The sequence below is a fragment of the Olea europaea genome, chromosome 12 (genome assembly GCF_002742605.1).
Source record: "Olea europaea var. sylvestris chromosome 12, O_europaea_v1, whole genome shotgun sequence".
In the NCBI taxonomy this organism is placed as follows: domain Eukaryota; kingdom Viridiplantae; phylum Streptophyta; class Magnoliopsida; order Lamiales; family Oleaceae; genus Olea; species Olea europaea.
The window spans coordinates 14,223,056-14,249,635 of NC_036248.1; the positions used below are offsets into that span (position 1 = coordinate 14,223,056).

At 33.1% G+C, this 26,580-nt stretch overlaps 1 protein-coding gene across 1 annotated transcript; it reads right to left on the minus strand.

Moving 5' to 3' along the window:
- Positions 1 to 6,589: 6,589 nt before the first annotated feature.
- LOC111405783 (phospholipid--sterol O-acyltransferase) lies at positions 6,590 to 15,934 on the minus strand (the record flags this gene model as incomplete). Its single annotated transcript, XM_023034818.1, has 14 exons — positions 6,590 to 6,955; positions 7,391 to 7,500; positions 7,645 to 7,729; positions 7,795 to 7,899; positions 9,391 to 9,559; positions 10,144 to 10,215; positions 10,319 to 10,370; positions 13,223 to 13,317; positions 13,452 to 13,551; positions 13,868 to 14,042; positions 14,159 to 14,372; positions 14,878 to 14,954; positions 15,050 to 15,219; positions 15,762 to 15,934. Coding segments are annotated over 13 exons (1,569 nt in total), but the record flags the coding sequence as incomplete, so codon positions are not given.
- Positions 15,935 to 26,580: the final 10,646 nt, after the last annotated feature.

Sequence of the window (26,580 nt, forward strand, 5' to 3'; positions counted from 1 at the left end):
GACTGAAATAGTAAAATAACGATTAAAAATTCAATTTTTTGGGTGAAAAAATGGGGCCCAAACAGGCCCTATATAACTTTACATATAAAGTTGGTAGAATGACTTAAAACTTCTAAAAATTTAATTTGAAGTGGAACTTTAGACATGCATGCAAAGGGTTTGAATAGTCCCCCCAAAAAAAAAAAAAAAAAATCCTAATAGAATAAAAAAATTGGACCATTTTACAATATATACATATACATTGTGTACACTACAGAAGATGTTAGAACTTGAAACAACTAAATCTCTAAGTCAAAAGTCCTTCACTTTATAGTTTATATTTAAGTATTAATTATGTGATGTACATAAAGTTCCTAACATTGATATCAAATGTTTTCATGTTTAGAGCATGCATCTTTGATTCTTTATAGATTTCCATGCATAGCTTGTTTTTAAATGCTATGGAGGGCTAAAATTTCAAATAATGCAATGCAGTCCCATTGGAAAATACAATTTCAATTTAAATGACGTTAGATGATAGATTGAATGAAAGATAAAATTAAATGACTTATTTAATTTTCCTTATTATTTAATGCCACATTAACATCATCCTTACTACCATCTCGGTACAATCAATTGTCATAAACGAGAAGACTAAATACACATAGAAATATATTATTTGGCATCGAGAGATCATACGTGTGATGAATGAGGTTGTGATCTTGGAACTGAATCCCTCACACTGTATGTGGAGCGATGCAACTAGTTGGATAACAAAAGAGTCAAAAAATGGACCCTGCTCAAAATTATGCAAAAAAAAAAAAAAGGATCCATTTTCCAACAAAAGGTCCAATAGGAATGGAGAAAATCGTCTTTTCGACATATGGCACCAAAGTCTTGATGCTTGATGTCTAGTGTCAATGATGTGGGATCGTGGATGAAAGTAAATGACATAGTTGTGATACCTTTCTTGTTATACTCTGAAACTCGAGATAAAAATGATTTTTCATTACGTTATTGATAGAACATAGAAGTATTTCTTTATTTTTTTATGTAATTTGATAGAGTTTGAATATGACCAAGAAACCAAATTGGCTAGTAGAGTTTCTCCTTTGTGCAAATGAGCTAAAAAAAAACAATTTATGATATGGGTTTGCTTACATGGTGGAAGTAGTTCTTCCCTTTGTGGCACATGCCGGGGCAGAGGGAAGCCCTTTTAGTTTTTAGGATAATGGTGTATACACAACATTACACCCTCCTCATATAAAGGGACATATAATAAAATATTCGTGGACCTTCCTCCATGTGAGGCGGGTGAAATTTCCCTAGTTTTTAAGTGGAAAAAAATATTCTATCCGTCCAGTATTAAAAATAAATAAATAAAATATTTATTCACCTTAATAAGTGAATAAAAATGTAGTATATGTACACACTTACACTATTGCATTTGTCAAGGTTCCTTGGATGCTACTCTTCTACCCATTTGTTGGTTTAATGGATCAACTTTTCAGTCTTATCATTCCATTAAGGACACTGTAAATTTGTTTTGTAAAACGAAATTTAATCAAACTTTTTAAGTCAAGGCTTAAACTTTGTCAATCATCCTGTTTAATATCCTTTAACCATAAAAATCAAAAGCTAAACCATGCTTTCTGAAAGGGCAAAAAAAAATATAACTATGTATTATTCTTTTTTACTCTTTTTTTTTTATAACTCAGGTATCCAAGTTTCGTCTGACTAATCCTGAGGAGTGGCGGCCTTCCCTCCTGGTTCTATGTATTATTCTATATGTATGTGTGGGTGTGTGGTGAAAATGAGAGGGGCTTTATGAGGTTAGTCCACTTATATGGCAAACAATATGATTTCTGTGTGTAGAAAATGCTTCTTATCTTCCCATCATCTTCCTTTGTAAAACCATAAAACTTATTCTCCAAAAACACTTTTTTTAACAATCATTTTTACTGCTAAAAGTTGTCAACACCTCGACTGTTATTGTCTCCCCTCTAACTTTTATGGATTTTTTCATTTTGATTTTGATTATCAGCCCACCGACAGTGATTGAGTATTGTCATTATATTCAAGAATGATGGTTGGTCCAGCCAGTCTCTATCCAAATATTACTTTCTTACGCATAATTGAATAAAAAAAATCACTTATTTTGATAATAAGATTTAGAACATGTAACTTATTTTTAATTTTGACAAAAGAATATTTGTTGTGGTGTAAACTTTTAAGATTTTTATTGAACTATAACCAAGCCAGGTAAGAGTTTTTAAGCTACTATTGTTACAAGGATGGAGAGTTTGGCATGATCCCTAACATACACATGAAGCCCCTTTAGTGCGACTGAAAATCAGATTTTTAATAGATTTTGATAAAAGTCGATAAAATATTGGGTTGAAAAGTTGATAAAAGTGTGGTTCATATAAAATGTGTGGTTAAAATTAATTGTTGTTTTTAACTTTAATTTTTATCAAATTCTTAAGTCACACCAAACAAGGGCTAAAACTTAAAATAAATAAATAAATATTGTAAGCTTATCCAAAAATATACACACAAGTTACGACGAATCTTGAACATCTTCTTTATATGTAGCATGTAATGTAATACGACTACAAAATAACACACAATGCATTGTTTCCTATAAAATTGAAGTTGACTCATCTTAATCATTTTCCTCTATTTCGATTTATTCATTTTATTTCTCCTCAAATATCTAATGCAAGTAAATCATTTAAAACCACAATATATTATTTTAATTAATGTTGGTTCTCACTTTTTTGGATATATGCAAGAATGAATGATGAGTTAAGTCACCATTGTCTTTAATTTATTATCTAACGATGCATATTGATAAAAAAGAAGAAGTAATTATTAATGTTATTAATTCATAATCATTCTATCATATTTTCGACTCTCTCTTTTGTCTAAAAAGCAAAGAAGGATATAACCTTAAATTCACTATTAGGTAGCACCGTAGCAGTGAAGAACTAACAAACAAAATAAGGTAAAAGAAAAAATGAAAAAAAAAATGGAGAGATTGACAAAATGACATGTTCAATCATCAATTGTAAGGATCATTTGTAACGTTGTATCTCAAAAAGATTCAATCTGTCTGATGTTACGACATCGTTTGACCTAGGTAATTAAAATTGTTAAAGGTCCTAATCATTAATTTGTGCGAGTTAAAAATAATATTAATAGAATTATTCTTCTAGGGTTCCATATGTTGTTGGCTTTGATGATTTCCATTCACATCAATTGAAGGTAAAAATTTATTTCTATAGTTTGTAAACTTTTAGAGCATGTTTAGCTAAGCTTAAAAGGTTGGCTTATAAGTAAATAAGTTTCAAAATAAATAACTATTTTAAGAGTAAAAGTTAAAAAATGAGAAGGTTTTTATTCTAACAATAAAATAATAATTAATTTCAAAATCAATATGTTTTTTCACTTAAAAATAAGTTATTTAGAAGTGTTTTAAAAAAGTTACTTAAAAGCAATTTATTTCTTTTAAAGTTTAGCAAAATGCGTTTAAGGGTCCGTATAGAATGATTTTTCAGAACTAAAATTTGCTTTTGGACCCAGATTAATTTTATAAAAAAAATTCTTCCAGTTATAAGAAGAACTTTTAGAGGACAATGTATTTCCTTCAAAAGCTCTTTTAAAAATTAGTTTTCAAATATTTATGAAAGTGACTTTATCCTAAGTTATTCCATAAAAAAAAGAAAACGAGTAGATTAGCCATTATCTATTGTGTTGAGTATACAAAAGTTGATGCTTATATTTTAAATATATTTTTTCTTCATGCCTATAATAAAATATGCTCTTCTTATACATAAAGTTTCACTGGATATGATTGATTGGAGTCAAGTTGTTTTATTTTAAAAGGAAAGATGGAGTTGTAGATCTTTTGACAGATTCATGTAGATTACAGAGTGATGAGTTCTTGTTATCGACAATAAAGTTTAGATCATTTTTATTGTTTGGTCATATTAGTATCCAAAGCAATTAAGATGAAAGTCGACCGTCGTGGAATTGATAATATGAAAATAACTCGACATTAAAACAAAAGATTTTCTTTACTTCCATTCAATCCTCCCTCCCAAACATGCATTAAGGAAACATGGCTTACACAGTTGAGACGTGTTTTACGGAAACTTACCAATGCTTACGCCGATAACAGCGATATGATCTTTTAGAACGTATTAAAAGGGAAAGAGGTGAACGCATATTAATATGGTTGTTGTGGTTGCTTCTAATCTTTTAATAAATATTACAATGAAATAAGTTTAAAATTGCTATTCCAATATTATTAAAACTAATTTAATTTGTGGTGGTTGTAGTTTAAAATAAGAGTTCATAATTGAAGGCATAATATATATAAGAGGGAGAGGTGATGAATACAATGGACAAAAGATAATGATACTCCCCCCTCCTTTATCTTAAAATTGAACATTTTCAAGTGCTTATCAAGTATTTACATTATGTGGTCTCATTCACATACAAATCAAGTATTATGCAAGGCTGCCTAACAATAAAACAATAGGAAATTTTACTGGATAGGTATGGGAGAAAATGAAATTGGCTTTTCTCTATCAACTCCATCGAAAGAATAGTTAGACCAGCTGGACTCAAGGGTTGAGCTATTGAAATTTTGCAAGAAAGAATAACAAGCACGGGTTCAAACCAAACAAAGCTTGACTAGCTTGCTGTTTAGGTTGAGATGGTCGAGAAGAGCTCAACCAACCGGTTCTAATGGTCGAGTTGATTAAGTTGTTGACTTACGCATAATTTCAACGATCAAAAAATATTAGTCTATTTTATGTAGTTTTTCTTTGAGCTTTCTCTCTCCTTCTATTAGACTCTCTCTCATCACACACAAATGGAAATGGGAATCATAATCATCTTAAGTAGATTTCATAGCATAACTTTTTACTAGCATTGTAATCTATGAGTGTGACTTAATATTCTACATACTCATGAGTAATATTTTGATCTTTGCCTCCTAATCAATATGGGCAGGCGTGAAAATTATTGCCCATTTTCAAACATATTGTCTGGGTATAACATTATATTAGTGGTACATATAACATAATTAAGTAGGAAAAAAGTCGTATGTTTATTAATTCTCGAACGTAAGATAAATTGATGCATCGAGAAGTACAAAACAAAACGAATACGCAATCAAAGCTCATTAATTTCAAAAGATTACCAAGACTCACCAATTAACACTTTTATTTTGATTGAATATCGAGAACTTATTAAAATCTCGCTGACTTTCTAAGTGAAATCTCATTATGCGTTATACAAATTAATATATCAAACATTTCATTAGTTGGCTTATCCTAATTTATGATGGAAAGCGACTTGACATTAGAGTCAACAAATTTAAAAGAAAGACACAATAATTTGTATTTCTTTTCCTTTTCTCTTGTGAGTTTTGGTCAAAAGATGGAGCAAATTGTTTACAGACTATGTTCATGATGAACTATCATGGGAGCAGGTTAGGTGTGGACTGGTAATACTTTAAGGTATTACTAAAATTGAAGGATTCAGTCCAACACATTTGTTGGCAGAGTTCTTCCTTCTTTACTGGGTAGTTTACGGTGTAAAACAAGAAGATGATTGACATTTCAAATCATAGTTGGCTCATTAAATCGAGTATAACAATACTTTTTATTCAGTTCAATTCAATTCGATTCATTTTATTGTTTTGAGTTGACAAATATTTGTCTAGGAATAACTGTGAGAATAACCAATTTGCAAGCAGCAGGGTATCGACTTTGACAGAAAAATCAAATTGAATAACACGTGATCTCGTGACCATAAAATTTTTGAATTAGAGCGTGACCTTGTGATTAATAGTAGTGACAATTAGTTATGGATCATAATATTTTGTATTATCCTTCTTGTCTTTATATTGCTATAAATGTGATCCTAGGATAATTCGTTTGTGGCTATTAAACGTATGGGTGGCCTTTGTTCTAATGGTTTCATAGGGTAACTGGAGTGCGACTTTCATTAATTTTGTGACAGAATATTTATTTATAAATGATATGTGACTTAGTTTGGAGCAATTTTGGAAAATTGATAACTAGGACCTTACAAAATAATCAAGATCATATTTTCGCCCATCATGGCTTTTGTAGTAAGTGTGTGGCCCTGTATTAGGAATCGAGATTGAGTTTCGAGATTTGATAACCGATTTTCCAAATTGGGATTTACAAGAACATAGTAGATGGCGTAAATGATTGAGAGATGAAAGTATAATTAAATTGTTTATTAATATATAAACAAAACCAAAATAGGAGAATTCAAGAAAAAACAGAAATGGCCCGAAATTCCATTTTCAAAAATCGAAAACAGGTATCTTTAAGAAGAGGCTATTGGTAGTTTACCAGATTGGCTTTTTCTTCCATTTTTAATCATGTCCAGAATTGTCTCGTCGCACACATCATTTAGGGGAAGACCGTTAAACGTGCTTGTGCACATCTTCTATTCAACTCCTTGGAATACAACAACATTAATATTGAGCAAACGAATAGGGAAGAAATTGGAAATCTACCAAATGATGCACATCCCAGTTGAAAGTTGTAACTACCAGGAAAGCTGAAGAATATGTGATCAAACTTAACAGTAAACATCGAAGAGAGTGACACCTTAAATATGCAATATACTTCCATGCCTTTTCAGAACTATCGTGTGATCCATGTAAATAGAACTTAAATGTGGCATTAGATTGTTCTGATACTATAATCCTACAAAATTCTTCTATCCCTTGGATGTCAAAGGACTTCCAAGTACTCATAAACGCTGCCAGAAGTGCTACTTTCTCAAATTTACAATATAATTTCAATTCTGCCTAAAACAACATATACTGGAACATGTCATCGCTCTGGAACTTTGGGCAAAAGCAACACCCTATGTGCTCACCAACTGTGGAGGCAGTCAGCATCAAAAGTGTATTCCAGTGTTTCTGCAGATATAACTTTGTCTGAGTAAGTCACATAATTGAAAATGATAATGGGTGAAGGATGACGCCACTATTTTTAATTAAACAAAATAATACAAAAGGAATACAGAAAAGTATACTTTTCCTCTTCCCTACTTAACAGCCCCTACCCCCCCCCCCCCCCCCCCACCAAAAAAATAAAAATGAAGAAGAAGAAGATTTTAACCACATCATTATCTTTCTTCTAATTTAGTCATTTGACATTCGAGTTTATTCATTTTAAATTTTATTAGAATCTTAAATTTTATTAGAATCTGTTCCCTAAGAACAGCAGTTACCAAGTTTATATGAAATAAAGATTTAATTAAGTGTCATTTCCCCGGTAGTAGTACACTTTTAAGAGAAGTTTCTTAAGTTATGCTTAACTTTCTTTCGTCATGCAGTGTTCTTTAAACTCACCTTGTGAGAGAGGAGGATGACTTGTAGTTTATACATAATGCGACAAGAGATCAGCTGTTGAATTCTTTAGTCTGCAGCTCTGCCCTAAGTGGACATCTCCAAAAACATATCTGCATAATAATATACAGGATGAAGCAAATTCCTTACATCCTACAGAACTATTTATAACCCTTTTAACTGAATACATTTTTCTTAAATAAAAAAGGTGATTTACAAAAACCTGCATTCATAATGAAAAGGATGGTTTACAAAACCTGTATTCGCAATGCTCAGGCCATGCACACCGAGCTTTTCCATAATCCCAATAGCAGTCCTCATCCCTCAGAGGTCCACGCTTACCTGCTTCATCGTAAACATAAAAACATGACATAAATTTGTATGGAGATGTGATCAGTGACACCTACCTTTCGTCACAAATTTAAATTTTTTATCAGGATGAATATCATGCCACATCTCGAGCCACAGTTCCCGCATTAAAACTGGAGATCTCACAATATTTCTGTGGTTGGCTGCACACGATACAGTGTAATTAGCAAAGAATGTAATAAAACGATCAAGATGAAAAGTATTAATTTGACAAGAAGGGGCGAGTCTGTTCTAGCAAGATCACCCAAAACGCAGTGCAAACTAAGATGAAAAATGAGGTGCCAGAAATGTAATATATGATTAGTTAACATTAAATAGAGTTGTGTATCATCATTTCACGGTTTTATTATTCACCACAACACTTGTACTAATCAAACAAGAAATCATACCAGGTAAAAGCTAACTGCCTTGCCACTAAACAACTAAAGGAAAATTACACTATTGGACACCAACCTATTGAAAATGAGATGGTCCCCAACGTTTTATAAGCGAGGTGGTCCCCAACCTTCTGTACTTGCCAAATCACTATTCCGTAGCAGAAAATGTTCAAATCTCCACTCAATCGTTAGGTGACCCCGACGACAAGTCCAACTATATGAAGTTTGTGTTTTTTTTTTTTTTTTTTTTTTTTTTTTTTTTTTTTTTTTTTTTTTCTTTTTTGTTTATTTTTTTAGTACGTATTTTTGGTAATTTGACCATAATTTTGGTCACAATTATCAAAATCGCGTCCATAACCTCAATTCGGAAAGCTCTTTTCTGCACGCTTTTTTTTTTTTTTTTTTTTTTTTTTTTTTTTTTGGTTCCAACTATGGTTGATATCCAAAAATTTAGTGGAGCTTGTTCCCATTACGTAGAAATTTAATGAAGGTTTGAACATTTTGTATCATTGAGGACTCACCGTATAACTATTATTAACAGTTGAGGACTTGCTCATGTTTAAAGGTTGGGAACCACCTAGCTATTGGAACAATAGGTTGGCGATCACTACTGTGATCTTCCAAAAACATTTGTAATGAAATGATGAACCACCCATAGCCACCATGCATAACTGCACTAAATCAAGACCAAGGTGTGTTGTAAATTGTTCTCCCCAAATCCCCAGCATTTTCCCTACAATCAGATTGTTAGTCTTTTTACTCAAAGAAGAAAAAAAATTGCCGGATAGTTAATCAACCTTAATTCAGTTTCTCATAATTTTTAATTTCCACCTTAAACAAGGTCTTTTAAATCAAATGCTGACAATACAATTAATTCATTATTAAGTTAAATTAGACACAAGAACCACATAAACCATATGACCAGTGGAAAAAAGCAATATCAGAATTCAGAAGCTAGTTTTCATGGAATTAGCTCCTCCAGATGCTAAGAGCAAGATTCTAACATCCTGCGAAACGCCATTCATTTTTAAGTAGTCATATTGTCAAAGCTCTAGAAGATGTTGATCGTGAATGAGAAAATTGTTTATGTAGAAAGTCGAAAATCGGATGATCGTCATGCCTCCTCATGCTTGGATAAGAACTTGGATGTTCATATAATTTTCTAGTGCTAACTCTCCAACCAATTATTACCCAAGAAATTCTTCGTAGCAAATTTATCAATCTACCACTATATGATACTTAAGACAATCTAAATACCTTTATCAAGCTCCCAAACTGCCGTCCTCTTTCCTGGAAGACTTTCAGAGTCTTCATAATAGGTTATATACTTCACTCTAGCTGACCTTGTCATGTTGGGAATGATATCCATTTCATTCTCATGTTCGACATTTAAATGCACTTGGACATCTGATCCATCGTGTTCAGACTGCAATTTGTCAATAAGTAATTTAAGAAAATATTTTTTGTTCCATAAGCTGTACACAGTTTCATCATATATTTATAGAAATCTTTAGTATAGAATCTATAGATGCTACATTAATCAGCAGATGAGCATGTAAAATACATAAAGCAGAAAAAAGGAACCATGATATCAGAAGGGAAAAGATACTGAAACTTAGGGATCACAATAAAGGCAAGAAGAATGCATTTACTAACAAATACAACCAAACAAAAATAAATAATCTCTGTCCTAAAATTATGTTTATTCTCTGAGTGAGAAAAAGAAATTAGCTGAACTGGAGAAATGTTAGATCCATAAATTTTGTTGTGTGTGAGACCTGTACAAGGATAGGCATCCCTTGCGTATGTATGTCAGAACAACAGAGAATTATGTGAAAGTGAAACCGCATCTTCCTCAACCATGGAAAATGAAAGGAAAAATGGGAAAATGTACGAGGAAGACAATTACAGAGGCAAATATATGAAAGCTTCAATGAACTCAATATACCAAACATTACAGGGATCTATAGATATAATATAGTTATTGTAATTTCATTTAGTTTGTAATACCTGAGGAGCCCTTGTTAGGTTCACTTTTGGTCCTAGCCAATTCTTGCACCAGGAGAGAGAATGGTATGGTACCTACAAAACAAAAAAGCCATCCTTCAGTGAAACTAAAGAATCACACGATTACATACAATATTATACTCTATGAGATCCACATGCATCAATATGATTATCATACCGTCCCATCCCCACTTGCAGCACCAGGGTTTCCTTCAACCAGATTCCCAGACCTGGATATAAAATAATTAACTAAATTAAGAATTAAAGGTCTCTGAAGTTTCCCCAGTGGACGCACATCACAAATGAGTGTATCTCTCAAAACAATCCAATCTAAGAGTATACGACAACGGCAAAGTCATCTTATCAAACATGGGATTCTCATACTATGTGCACAATTGTACCTGTTTATTAGGTGGCCCATATTTTTTTATATATGGAGGCTAGTTGATGAAGCGAGGGCGGAGTTCCCAGCAGTACGATGGTACAGTATTGTAACGGTAATTTCAGGATTAGGGCTATATATAAACAACCTATTGTAACCCTATTCCAAGTTAGAGGATTTTTTCACACCGTACAATGGACGTAGGCACATTGTCGAACCACGTAAATTCCTATGTGTCATTCTTGTTGTTCTTCTTCTTTTCGATTTTACTTTTCACTTTTGCACAACACCTCCACAACTTGAAATGCACCTTTTCTTATTTAGTATGAGAGGAGGGGCTTCCAAAGGGAAGTTGAAGAAGAGGTGACCATATTCTGAGAAGGAATACAGAAATGCCCCAAACCCCTGAAGCTCATCATTTCAATCCTTCAACTTTACAACAATAAAAAATACAACAGTCGTGAAAGAAAGAGCAAGAGAGAGATTCCAACCTTCAATATTTAGCTTCCTTCACAATATACTGTTTAACATATACACCTCCTATTTATTATTATTGTTAGAAAGGTTAATAGAGTTCAACATTGGATAGAGTGACATCAACTTCCACCGAGAGTTTACCTAACAGCTCTTACATCATTAGGTAACTCAATCAAAATCGTGCCCCTGTTTGAGCTCCATTTTATTAAAAATGCATTTTTCTCTCTCTTCTTTTCAAGCACACATTCTTCAATAAAGTAAAATTACACGTAAATCAAAAACTCTATCTTCTTTTTTAATCACACATTCTTCAAAAATCAATATTCTAAAACACATTTTTCCCCAAAATTTGATTTTAATGGAGCCCATACAAAGGCTGTATTTTTGGAAAGCATAATCTTCACAGAAAATACTAGCCAATCAGTGGATTAGAATAAATCCTTTATCCTATCAAAAGTCATGCAATGCTGAAAGTATCATTAGCATTCTACCTAGTGGAAGTTTATCCCATCTCTTTGGACATGTTAACTATCCAATGAGTTTCGTAAGGGATATGAGAAGCATCCCATCACCAAAATTTAAGAAGGCCAAATCAAAGTGTTTTGCCGCCATAAAATGAGGTTTAGGTCTCGAGGCACTTTCAGGCTACAGGCTCAATATCATGAATAAAACAGTTCAAAATGATTAAGAATGTGGGCTAAAGTACCAGAAATACAAAATATAAAACCACAATAGAAAGCAGAACCAATATTAACACGTATGAAACATTTAAATATACATATGCAGATTGAAGTATTCAACAAGATGATTCTAACACATAAGTTCAGGGTGAATGATAATTAACCCCAGCAGCCACCAACAAAAAGGAAAAAGGCTGGCCCCGAGGAAACAATTAACAGAGCAAAAGCAGCAACTAGAAGAAAATACAACAATAAACTAGGCTTTAATCCCAATAAATTTGGGTTCAGCTATGAGCTACCTGACTCTTGTTTTGCCACTCTGTTCTGTTTATTGTTATACGGCAAGATTGAATTTGATCAAACAAGAAAATGAAAAAATTTCTGAAAAAATGATATACAAAGTTGACAACTAACTGGCAACTGAAACTAAAAAGGAAAAAAAAATAAAATTCAGAATCCAACAGCAAGTAGCGCTATAAGAGAAATAAGCACCATCTGAAAGTTCAAAAGCTTCAATGTCACTGGTGGGAAGGGTGGTTGCACTTCAATTGCAGAGGTAGAAGGCTGGCTGGCATGCATGCGGTGAAAATCACTCCTCTAATCTCCATTTCCTATTTCTTACTCTAAATATTACAGTTGGGTAGTATTTAGAATTGGAACAACCTGAAAACCCTCAATCATTCTTAACTGTGAAGAAAACCAGCCAAAATTTAAAGGCTGTTGAAAAAAGGCCCAGAAAGGGTAAGAATCAGGAGTGCACATTTCAACTGCCGTAAGTTTTGTGCTCTAGGCTGTTCCTCAGTAAGCTATAGTGTAAGCATTGGAAGGGAAACTTAAACTTTAAGTATTACAGCCCCTAGGAACACCCCACTCAGAGGTGCGCTCAAGGCACATGCCTAATCATAAAGCTGCATGGCATTATTAACAATATCATTCTTAAGTTATCTATATGGTTTCTCCATTAACTTTAAGATAGGAGGTTGTCCATTTGGTTTATACTTTCATAGAAGTGCTTTACTAACAACATGCTTGGTTAAGCCGATCAGTTTACACACAGCTCTCTTCATAGTTCCACAAATATTTTGAACGTGGACTGTAGAAAAACATTTAGAAAGAAGTACCAGGACCATATTATGAAGTGAGGAAAAGTGGATTGTTGCTTAGAAATCCGAGGCTCAATAAAGAAAGGGTTTCTGGGATCTTCAGTCACAAAGTAAGACAAAAACCTAATTATCCAGCAGACTGGCAGTCATGAATTTCAACACCTATATATATTACGACAAAATGACAGCAGGGTGAGTCTCAGCAATAAATTAAAAAACTTTGTTGAGTCGGGATTACCAAGAAGTTTAATTTACCCTTGATTAACATTCTCATTAAACCAGCAAGGCCACCACAGGCGGAGAAATAGCACAAATTTGATGAACAACAATTTAAGAGTTTCAATTATTTTTTGAAGTACAACAAGATGGGCAAAGCAACCATGTGAATTCTTTCCAGTATAATTCATCACATTATGCAGTTTAAGTGTGTTGACTGTCACCTGGAATATAAAGATCCTTCAAACTCATAAATGACGTCAGTTATGATCCAGTTATCAGGATAAGGCTTCCCACTTGGTGCAAAATAGTAGCCAACCTGTTCCCTCGCACGAAAGATATCATTACTCTCGTCAGCATAAAGAATAAGAATAAAATCATTCCACATTTAGAAGTATCAGTTTTAGAATACACTTCTAGAAATATGCAGGAAAATCAAGAAACAAGATTTACCTCAGTTTTTGAATCTAGCCCATATATACAAAAAATGTTCTTAAGAGGTGGTCTTTCCCAAGGTGTTAGAGGATTTAGAACTGGATCACCATGGTATGACCTGAAATACACTGGAATTAGAACCAGGTGTGGCACTTATCACGTAATTAGATAAAAAGATGAAGATACATGGAAGTAAAAGTTGTAAATACAGGTTGTTGAAGACAGTTTGACAATAATAAACTGGTCAAAGACGTGATATCATGTGTCGGATCTACACATTACAAAAAAAGATGATCAGAGTTTTGAAGAGGAAAAAGTAACAGGATCAGATAACATTCCCTTGCAGCTGGGAGATAGGAATCTATTAACTTAGTACAGAAATATGGTCAAGTGAAAGAACAGATACACAGCCTTGGTTATAACTGACAACTCACTCTTCTAGTTGGTACAAGAGCCTTTGACTATCAGGATCATATTCAGCTATAGTTTTGAAGAAGGTTCCATCTGACACTTCACGGGCAGAAAAGGATAACTGAGTTGGGAATCCACAGTCCATTCCAGACATGTTCGCCTGTGCTACGTCTATAAACGAAGGGTAAGCTTCATCTCCTGCCAGAATTGTAAAAATTTCTGATTAGCATGGTTAAGTGTAAAGTGTATCGCAACAAAGTGTACCATCACAAACAGAAATAGTGCACATCAGCACATAAGACTACAAGGCAAACCTCGGGATGAAGGAATTTCAATATTAATAATATTTGTTGGCCATCCAGAGTAGTTTGTTTGAAACTCATACTCATCACAATGATATGCATGATGACCTTTTCTGTTACCATCAGAGAAATGCTTCCAGTATACATTATCTGTTCTACAATGTTTTGAAAATGGCAACATCCATACTGAAGAGCCAAATGAATTGAACATCAATCGAGCTGTTCCCTGATAACTTGCCAAATTATATGATGAACATGTGTTAATGCAGGTGTCAAAAAGGAAAGAGGCCAAAATGTAGACCCCCCCCCAACCTAGCCTATAGTGCCACAGTAGTCTAATTGTGAAATTTTTCAGAACTGATTCTTACAGTGGAAAGGTGTGCATTCAAAATAATTCCTAGGATCTTGCTTAAACTATTCACAATAGCGAAACTCACGCAAGAAAATAGTAATACTAAGAAGTGAGAAATATTATTTTAACTTTTTGAGAAGAAAGTTGAAAACTGAATAGGTTTGATAACTCAGTATCTTATGCCCTTTATAATCTTGAGGAACTTGTTAGAAATAGGCCATGATTATAGCCAAGTCAAACTACATTACCAATACATTTGAGCTAAATACGTGTTAAATGAGTTGATCATAATAATAAATCAGGCATCTTTTTCTATGAGGGATATACTCATTATAAGCAAAAGTATATCATAACAACTAGATAAGATATAAAATTAAACCTCGGAGACAGGAAGCCCGGATGTGAATCCAGATAGTGTTGCTTTGACTGTCTCAGTTGCACCAAGAAGAGGAGCTCCTGGAGCCAAAGCAAGGGAAGAACAACATATAATTGCACGGCTTTCTAACCAGCACAGCTTTAAAGATAAAACAAAGTTAGAGTGGCAAGCATACCAACAGCAAAGTAGGCATGAATATGTTCATCTAACCACTTGATGTACATTTTGGGGGCAATTTCTAATTTCAGCCACTCCAGAAAGTATCTGAAGACATTGTTACCCAATGAGTGAGCGAAAACAATTGAAGGGCCACCACGCAGCTTAAGAGCAGTTTCAAAAGTAATCCTGCAGCAACAAAAATAAAGCAAACTTCTGATAGAAGTGCCAACCTTTGTCTAGAAAGAAATGGGCAATAAAGCAGGAGTAGATCTTACACAAAAAATTAAAGAACATTCAAAAAATTTGTTACGGTTGCTAACGCTGTCAACATTACTTCAGATATTTTCATTTTTGCATGTCTGGAAAAATCAATGGTTCCTTGTACAAATTTTTCACATTCATATAAAACAATCATGATCGCTTGTCACTTATATGTGCTAATTAGTTTATTGCATAGACATATGGAAGCAGACATAAAATGAAATAGGAACCTGTACAAACACGCAAATAAAAGTAAAAGAAAAGAAAAAATCTAAACCAAAATCCACGCCCGAATCTTATAAATTTCTCTAGGATGCAAATTATTTTTTGGAGAATGCCATGATCTGGATATGTGGACTTTTTTCTTCATCGGTTGCAAGATACAAGGATACAATGATAAGATCAAGTGCTACATAAAATGCAAATCAGTTAAGCCGAATTCAAGAAATAGGAAGGATAGTTCGAACTTTAGTTTATGAAAATAAAGGTCACGCTCTTCAAGTTTTGATGGTGACAATCTCCAGTCATATGGGACTGCAATTATTGAATTGGGCTCAATACCAAACTCAATACACCACTTAACCCATTCTTTCCACACTGAAGAAAGAGGACCTACAATGATGGGGATATTATCAGCAAAAGATTAAATACATCAAACATGTCCAAGTATCATGATGAAAAATATATACATTACGCTGATCAGGTAAAATCATTCAGCAAAAACAAGACTTAGAACTACAGTTTTCAATTTACCAAGATTTCAAACACATAACTTTCATATGTAATATTTTATTATCTAGAATGAATCCAAGGTGAAAAGAAGTGTCACACAGATGAAGTCCACGATGAAACATCAGCATAAAGACAAAACTTCAGAAGAAGATTAAATTAGTAGAAATAGATTCCTACTTGAGAAATAATTTCTGAAAAATTAGTTCTACAAAAGACATATAAACATTGCCTTGGACTACAATTCTGAAATCACTACATAGAAGACTCTTTACATTCGAGCTATTATGCACCGACACGAACACATCGACAAGTGATTTTTCAAAAAAGTACTGACACAACACGTCATCGATACGTTGATTAAATTCTTTAAAATTTTTTATTTATATAGTAAAAATTTAGTTTAATACTTATTATTAATATTTTTTGTTAATTGTTTTTAAATATGAGTGCCTATTTATTATTTAATAATAATTTTAAATTAAAAATATATAGCCATGTTTGGTTTAGATTAAAATCTAGATTGTTCAACTCTCTACGCATTGTGCAGAGAGTTTTTTTTTCTCCGCAGTATGTGGAGAGTTTTGCCATGGTGCGGACTAGGGCTGGACAAAACTCTCGAACCGAACCGGACCCGAACCGAACCGAACCAAACCCGATGGTTCTTCTTAAATTAAATACCCGAACGGGTATCCGAATCGAGAACCGACGGGTACGGTTCGGTTCTCGGTTGTAGACCAATAATAGAAGAACCGAATAAGAACCGAATTTTTCTTATTTCTTATTTTTTATATTGAATAAATCAAATTATTTTAATTTTTTCTAAATATAATTTTTTTGGCCCAATTATTTATTTCATTTTTAATTTTTTTTTTTAGCCCAACATCAAGCATTTAAGCCCATTTTAATCTTCCATTTTTAGCCCAACTCTAAATCTCTACCTAACCCACTAAATCCAAGTATCCAATTCCATTATCCAACCCTAAATAAAGTATAAACTAGTAAAACTACATAGTTCACTAAAAAACCCAACCCTATTAACATTGTCATTTACATTTTACCCCACGCTCAGTTCGCCCCCAAGTCCCAACTCCATTCGGTTCGGTCGTCCAAAGACTCCAAACTTCAAAGACCAACTCTCGTCTCTTCGTTCAGCACTTCAGCCCCCAACGTCGCCATCGATTCGAAGCAGTGAACTCCGAAAGTCGAAAGCCCATCAAAGGTGAGACCTCCAACCATTCGACAGTAAGCCCTAAATTTTTTGCCGACGCCGATTCTCTTCTTATCTGCCTAATAAATGTTATGTAGTGGGGTTAAATACCAAACTAATACTTAGATATCTTAGAGAGAGTTGATTACTTGCTTTGCTATCAATTTTAGACATTTTTCAGAAGAATTAATAGGGTTAGAGTTTTGGTAATAGAGGTGAGAGAGAGAGAGAGTCGTGAGAGAGCGAGAGAAAATTGTGTTTTTTTTTTCGAAAAATAAAAGGAAAAAACAAAAACAAAAACAAAATTTCCCAAAAGTTGGGGGATCATAGCCCCTTTCCTTCGCCAGTGAGTGCACAGGACTAAACAAGACACGATATGAGTTAGCTAAATAGTACTCGTCCAATGCACTGTTATATGAGACATGCGTACCAAAACATGTTAATAAGACTGATGGTAAATTTCTTGCAATCGAGACCGTAGTACATTAATTTTTCTCTGGAGTTGGTTGGACGGAAAGAGTTTTATAATAACATTAGGCTTCACCTCCCTCTTAAATTTGATAAACTGGTAGAAAAATTCGTCCAGATTGGGAGGTTAATTTATTTAATGTCAAAGCAAAAAATAATATATATATCGATAAGAGAGGAAAATAATTCCTCTAGTTATACATATACTCGAAAAAAGAAAGAGAAAAATCAAACTTCCATGGAAATTAATTCCATAGCAGTGAAGTAAAAAATCTGCAACTTTCCCCCATTTTCTTGAATTGTCAATCTTGTTTAATATCAGTAGGAACATAAGAAATAACTAATGCTAGTGCTTGAGTATAAATGGTGGGTGTTTAAGTATGTTCAAAATCATTGAGATTTTGGAAAGTAAAATGCAAAATTGATGTGTCTAAATTTTTCAAAATGCTTCATATTTTTCATTTCTCTTCTTATCTTCTTATCTGTCTAATAAATGTTATGCAATGCGCCGATTCTCTTCTTATCTGTATTTTCTTTCCTGTTCTTACTAGGGGTGGGCGCGGGTCAGTTCGGTTCGGTTCTAAAGAGAACCGAACCGAACCGAACCAAAATTTTTGGGTATCTAGTAAATGGAACCGTCGGGTCCAAATATAATTATGGAACCGTTCGGTTCTGTACTATAATTATATTTTTTAACATTTATAACAATATTATATAAATACAACTAATGATACATTCAATGGTTTTGAAATGTTAGATACTAGTAAACTACCTTGTTCAAATGATCACTATGGTTAAAGTTTCGATCCGTGGAGGTCACAGTTTCGATCGGAGGTCACAGTGTCGGCCGACGATTATATAGATTTTGAAATATTAGCGAGGTTACGAGAGTGAGTATGAGAGTCGAGACAACGTTATGTACTTTAGTGTAGGTATTTAGGGTTATTTAGTAGATTGGATCTTATTGGGCTAAGAAATGAAACAATAAAATGGGTAATTTGGCCGAAAATTAAAAAATTAGAAATTAAACAAATTATTGGGCCAAAAATTTGGATTTAGAAATTGTTAATTTGTTAATTTGTTTAGAAAAAATTAAAATTAAAATAATTTGATTTACTCAATATAAAAAAAATTAGAAAGATTCGGTTCTTCGATTTTTGATCTAAAATCGAACCATACCCGTCGGTTCTCAATTCAGATACCCGTTCGGGTATTTAATTTCACAAGAACCGTCGGGTTCAGTTCGGTTCGATTCGGGAGATTTGCCCAGCCCTACCTGTAGCTGCTTATTTTCTAAATATTAAGGGTTGCACGGTCAAAGTGAAATATTCGAACCACATTTGCACTTTATAATAAATATGGAAAGCTTGTTATGGCGATTTTTTATAATAAGAATTTTTTCAAAATCAAATTCAACCACGTATTTTATGAAGCTCTTAATTTATATATTTTTTAACTTTTCAAACTGCACGCTTCAAAAAAATATCATTTTTCACTTCAAAAAAAATTCTCTCAAATAAATGCTAAAAAGACTATTGGCATGGTCAAACTTAAAATTTGAACAATCAACCATTAACACAATCAACAAAATTTTGTAAAAACACAAATATCTCAATTGTATGACCAACTTTCGATCAAAAAATTGACGGGCGCATCGCAAGTAGTGAATTTTTCGTGCAAGTCACTCTCAAGCTCATCAACAACGAACTTGTTATAGGTGAGTAAAAATACAATTTTAAGCAAAAAATAAAAATTGGCAAGCCAACTCGCACAGTGAGCCAAACCAAGTCAGACTATGGGCGAGCCGATCCGCTCAATTTGGTCCATTTAACACCAATAATTAAATTACAGTATTTTGGAACTTTAAAATGTTAATATTATTTTTAAAAATATTTTATAAATTGAGAATTAGGATATTGAGGGCAATATATTTTAAACAACTAAAACTATTTATTTGAGTGATTTTATGGTTTAGACAACCAAATAAAAAAAAATTGTGTCCTTTATTACACTAGAATAAATAATATTTTTTTTAATTAAGAAAAAACATAAATTATAGACAAGCATTTTAAATAAATGTACTTTAATGATAAATTAGACTGACGTCAAATTTATTTATTGTGCATTGTATAAAGAAAATACGCACTGGACGGAATCACTTTGAATGATATTAATTTTGTATTATGTCTTGTAAGTACACAAAAGTGTGAACAATGATTAATATTTGTTTTAGGCTTAGTTTGATTTCATACAAAAGCAAGAAGTGATAATAACTTTTCTCATTTTTCGGCAAAGACTACTGATGCATAGCATAAAGTCGAAATAAAATTGGATAAACATTTTTTCAAAAACTTTTAAACTTTCTATTCACGATCGACCGAGCTTTCTTATGTCATTCGAGTTGTTGATGTTGCCACCCATCCTACATTCCATAAAATTTCTTCAAGCACAAGTTGCTGATATTAAAGTACGAGTTTTGAATTTCTTTTTCAAGAACGTGCTTGTGATGTTTTTTCCAAATTGGTTGACAATACCATTACTTTTATTTCCTTTTTCATCATTTTTCTTTCAATCATTGTTCACTTATTGCATATAAAATTCACGTCCTTTTACATGGTTATTATTTTGCACCGTGTTGTTGACATCCTCCCTGACCTACTCTCACATTTGGGTTTGGTGGGTCCTTTTTTTGCATTTTAAATTCTCCTCGGGTCCCATGCGGTCTCACAACCATGTGAGTATCTGTCAAGAAGGTGGGTAAAATTCCTTGGCAGACCAGTTTAATCCTATTATTTTACAACAATAGGCATAGGTTCTTTGTTGTGAATTTAAGCTATGCAAAACACACTGAAGATGTTACCTTGCTATTTCTATTTTTTTTCTTCCTTCATTAATGACAACTTGCTTCGTGAATTTTTTTCATTATCAGCAAGAAAGTAATAGCAGAAGATTTGATTTATAATTAAATATGTTCAACCCTAGACACTTGACAAGCTGATTATAGATAAAACTGTGTTAACAAATGCTCCAACGAGACACCGGATATAATATAGGTCACTATCAAATATCATTTTTATTATTTATCAAGATCTTATTTATACCTTTTTGACATACTCTTAGGATCACAATTGATTAAAATTGAGTAACTATTAACAAAATCAATAGAAATTGTAAGATTTTGATTAATCACAAAGCATCTTAAATGTGACTGACCAACTTTCTATTGGCTATAATATAGGTTACTATCAAATATAATTTTTATTATTTATCAAGATCTTATTTATACCTTTTTGACATACTCTTAGGATCACAATTGATTAAAATTGAGTAACTATTAACAAAATCAATAGAAATTGTAAGATTTTGATTAATCACAAATCATCTTAAATGTGACTGACCAACTTTCTATTGAAAATTGACCAATCTCCTGGGATTGGAAGAGAAGTTGAAAATTAATCAATTTTTTAAATGCAGGATCATGGTGGTTTTGAGAATTTTGAGGTCCTAGGTAATAAATTATTATGAGGTCCCTAAATAAATTTTTTACAATCGTAGCAATCTTTTCAACGTTAATCATGATTGGTTCAAACTCAGCTTTCTCAATATCTTTTAAAAACAAAAGGGACCATTTTAAAATAAATAAGTTATTTTTAGCTTTCCTAGAAATTATTTTATAAATTTTAAATAAATTTTATAAGCTTAGCCCCTACCTTCATCCAACTCTAATTATTTTCCTTTACATCTTCTCTCTACATCTCTTCCTTCTCTCTCTTATTTTTCTCTCCATTATCTCTCTTCGAATGCCGACAACCTATTCAAAATATCAGCGACCAGCAATGGCTGAGCTGCTCCGGCCAACGTTACTAGTATCGGAGTCTATTGAGAGTTCGTTGTAGCATCGCCTGCCGATGCTATTACGAATGATAGCATCGTGACACTGTCATTCGTAGCAGCGTTGTGACCTAGTGCCAGTGTGGGAAGAGGGCTTGGGGTTTTGGGGTGTTATGTCTTCCTCTTCCGATCTATCTAGACGAAGTTTTTGTGGTTATTTTGATGTTGGTCGTTGGTGGTTTACTTGTTTTTAGTTTGAAAATGGTTGTTTTTAGTGGTGGTGGTGAGATGGTAGTTGTTTTGTTGGTTTTTTGGTGGTGGTGGTGCGATTGTTATTGGTGGGTTGCAAATGGTGGCGATAGTGGTGATGACGAGTTGTTGGTGGGTTGCAAATGGTGGTAGCGACGACAGTGGCGGTGGTAATAACCGTGGCGGTGATGGTGCATTGCTGTTTATGGGATGCAAATGGTGGTGGCGATAGCGATGGCAGTGCGTTCTTTATTGGTGTAGGTCGACATTTGTACTCTTGTGTTCGATTAAATAGTTAATATGTGACCTATAAAATAGATAATTTATGATCAACAAATAATGTGTAATTTTAAAATTTGTTAATTTGTGACCTAAAAATATTTTGTGACCATAAAATAAATTGTGATCGATAACTTGTTATCGATGAATAAATTGTGACCTATAAAATTTTTTATATATGACCGTGAAATAATTTGTGACTTAAATAATTTTTGATTTGCGATCAAGAAATAATTTGTGACCAAATCATTTAATAATTTGTAATCAATTATATTAAATTGTTGATTTTAATATATTTAATTAATAAATATATATATTAATTAATTATTTCATAAATGAAATCTAATAGTATCTGGTTTTTGAAATTTTAAAATTTGTTCTTAATTTTGAAATGGGTTATAGTTAATACCTTAGATATGAAATTTTCCCACAGCTGCAAATTACACATACCCAGAATTTCAAAATACACAATTCAAAATTTTTTCAAAACTCAAATAACAATTTAAACTTTTTAAAATTATCTTAATAATATTTTAAAATTAAAATAACCTATATACCAACTCTACCTTCGTCTAACTCTAATTATTTCCCTTTCACTCTTCTCTCTACATCTCTCTCTTCTCTCTCTTTGAATGCTAGCAATCCATTCAAAACTTCAGCCATCGGTGATAGAGGAGTTACTCCAGCCGACACGACTGAGAGTTTATCGCAGCATCGTTGATCAATGATGTTCGAAACGGTAGCGTCGTATGCTGCAGTCTGTCGATGCCGTCATTCGCAGTAGTGTCGCGACCCTACTGCTACAGGGATGAAATTTTGGTGGTTTTGGCAACGTCAAAGTGGTTGTTTTTGGAGGAATTGGTGGTGGCTCCATACCTTTTGCTTTCAAATTGTTAATGGAAATTTATTTGCACATTTTAAAAAATTTTGACACTATAATTGCAATTAATCTTTTTTCTTTTTTTTTATTTAAATATGATGGTGTATTCATCGTTTTACAACTTTTAATTGAAAAAATAGATGAAAATGATAATTATCGCAATAAAATGTAGAAAAAAAAGATGAAAAAGTCAAAAAATTAGAAGGTAGAGATGTTTTGCACAATAATATTGAAAGATAAGGACTTTTGTGTTAATCATCCTTATTAACATAGCCCTCCTGAAAGACACGTCTTGCTTCAAGTTTTTATTTCAAATTTAGAAGACGTTTGGTGAGAATTAAAATTACATTTTTTAGTAGATTATGAGAGAAGTTTTTAAAATGTGTTGTTAATATTGATTGTTTGACTTTGATTTAGTTTAAAATCATATTTTAATCTAAACCAAACATACTCTTAGAGGGTGTTTGGTGAGAATTAAAATTATATTTTTTGGTAGATTGTGATAGAACTTTTTGAAATTTGTGGTTGAAAAGTTGTGAACTTCATAAAAAATATGGTTAATATTGATTATTTGACTTTGACTTTGACTAAATAACAAATAATCGAAGAGAGCAACTCATTCTTGAAAATAGATCCAAGATTTATCGTGTAATTTTTTCCTTTACAATTTGGTACCTTGATGTTCGCGAAATTATTTATTCCGATTTAAAATCCGCCGCAAGTGTACAGTTCGTTAACAAGTAGTAAAATAGACTATGAGTCCAAGTATCGATCCCACGAGGATTGAATTAGTTCAAATTAATCTAGTACGACCTTAACCGAAACACGACAACCAAATTGAGGTTTTGTACTTTAACTAACAAAGTGTAATCGTTGATGCAATTATGAATGACGAATTATACTAAGTGCAAAATAACTTGGATGCAATTTAACTAGAATTTTATGGAATTAATAGATGTATTAACGCACTAGGATCACGAATCCCCAAGCAATACCTGTTCAATTATCAATTATGCAACTTTGACACACAATTCTACAAAAGATGAATCGATATTCCTATTTTAATTTAGCAATCTCTCTCGAGCAATGCCAAATCTATCCCAATATATGATTCGACTATATTTCTATGACGAATACTAATATACCGACATGCATTATAACTTCACGAATATCCAATGATTCACACAAGGCATAGAGGTATATTTCCATCCCCTATCGGACCCTATGATGATTTATACTATGTCGAACCTATTTTCCTTCTTTCGAATGCATAAAACAGACCACCACAATCATAAAATTACGTGCACAATAATCATATGAAAACAAAAACGCAATAAATCAATCAAATTCGGAACTTGTGTTCAAATACGTCAAAAATCCAAAATAACAATTAAGCGTGGTATTACAAGGTTCATTGATCTCCTAGCAGTGATAAATCTAGCCTAACATGCTAAAAAGAATGAAACATAAAAATATTTGAAGAAACGACATCACTCGAATCAATCTTCAATCCGATAGTCACTTGGCGCGATGTTGTTCTCTTGTTCTATCCTTCGTTTCTCCTTCAAAATCTCCCAAAAACATGTAAAAACGACATCCCCTACGTTCTGGTTGAGTTTTTGTATTTATAGGACCCTAAAAATATTGTTTCCATAAGAGTTTCGAAAGAAAAAAGAAACTAAATTTTTCCTCAAGAATTGCTCTATGCGACCGCATAGAGCAACTCTATGCGGTCGCATAGAGTAATTTTTTGGAGCATCTTTGTTTTCGGTATGCTACTAAGCGACCGCATCAACTATGGCAGATGTGCGTTTTGGTCCTCCCACTTGCATCATTCACTTCTTGGCATCTTCTCTTCATTCTTTTCATTTCTTCACCCCACGATATCGTCAATTGGTAATTGGCTTAATCGACTTCTCGATTTGTTCATCGGATCAACTTTTGAATATTTGCACTTTGGTCCCTGAACTTTCACTTTGCGTCATTTTAGTCCTTTTCGCATCTCCTCTCCTGAATTTCACCATATTCATCGTTGTTCCCTGTAATTCACAAATGTAGAAGATTAAGTCACAATTCAATCATTTTGCTCGTTATTAAGTCATGTTTGTGACCTAAATAAGTGTGCAAAAACACACTTATCAAACCCCCGAAACTTGAACTATTGTTTGTCCTCAAACAAGATAGTGACTTAATTCTAAACAGACATGGCTTAATACCCTGTTATGGCTCAGGATTGGACTGAGTATTTAAAAATTTATCTATGCAAACATGACATCAACCTTTACCTGTTTAATGCAAATTGACGTGCGTGTGTGAATTCATGCAATTATATCAGGTTTATGATGAATTTGAGTCCCGACCTCAAGTGGTCAAATATATCCTTACTCGCTTGAGAGATACACAACCCCCCCAAACTTATTCTTTTCACTCAATTATCCTAGGATTGTATTTTAAGATTATAAATTTATATAGCTGTAGTCCTCACCATCTCGTAGTTCGAATTTAGCATTACTATCACAAGTCTACATTTCAAAAAGTGAAGGCTCTCCTAGCTTTGATTGCTTCGACACTCAAAATCAAACTAGATTACTTGTCTCGCCTCAGAGGTATAGTCTCTTCAACCAAATGTCTAAGGGCTTTTCGTCATGTTTTGTCTCTCTTTTGTTTTTCTCACCTTTCTTAAATTTCTGATTGATTGTCATCTTCTCATTTGCTTTCTATATAACCCATGTAACGAGTTTTAGGCCGGTGATTTCCAAACTAGTTGGCTTTAGGGCACCAGGTTTTAAACTCTTGCAGGCTTATTCACTCGAGTTATAAAGGCTCGACAAGATGACTTTTTATTAACTTCTTTCCCTCTTGCTTTCTATATGACCCATGTATCGAGCTTTGGGGCAGTGACTCCCAAACCAGTTGGCTTTAGAGCACCGAATTTTTAAATATCCTTACAGGCTTATTTGCTCGAGTCATAAAGGCATGAAAAGAAGTGTTTTATCCTCACATATTGAAATTGTGCCCTTTGTCATTTTTCTAGACATTTAGTTTCTAAAACGAACCCCCAATTTAAGATTTTCACCTACTCTTCATCCCACTGGTCTAGGCAATCCACACAATAATTTTCATGCACGGAGCCCCCGCTCATCTCAATACTTTCCTATAATAGATCAACTATCACCAAACAGTCTTAAGGTAGTTCATGGGCTAATTCAATATAGGATTATCATTTTTTTCCTATGTTATGCCCAAAATCCAGTCATTCTCCTAATATTTCAAGCATGAATAGCGTGCATAGATAATGTTAAGTGTTGCATCAACAATTATCAGTTAGTCTAATCTAAGTTACACCAGATCCAAAGTTTTACATTTTACACTAGTCCAATAATATCATCATAGCTAACAAAGTTATCAAGCACACACAAGCATGCATGAAAAGAATTTAAAATATTGAATAGAATGCAAAATAATTTTTTTTGTTATGACACGCATCATGCACACATTATGCAGTAATGAAAAGTAGTGGAAAATAGATAATGATGAACACAGATAGAGGCTTAAAATTATGTCACTCCCCCCCAACTTAATTAATTCATTGTCCTCAATGTAAGATTAACAAAAGATTAAAGACATAATTTTAGAGACA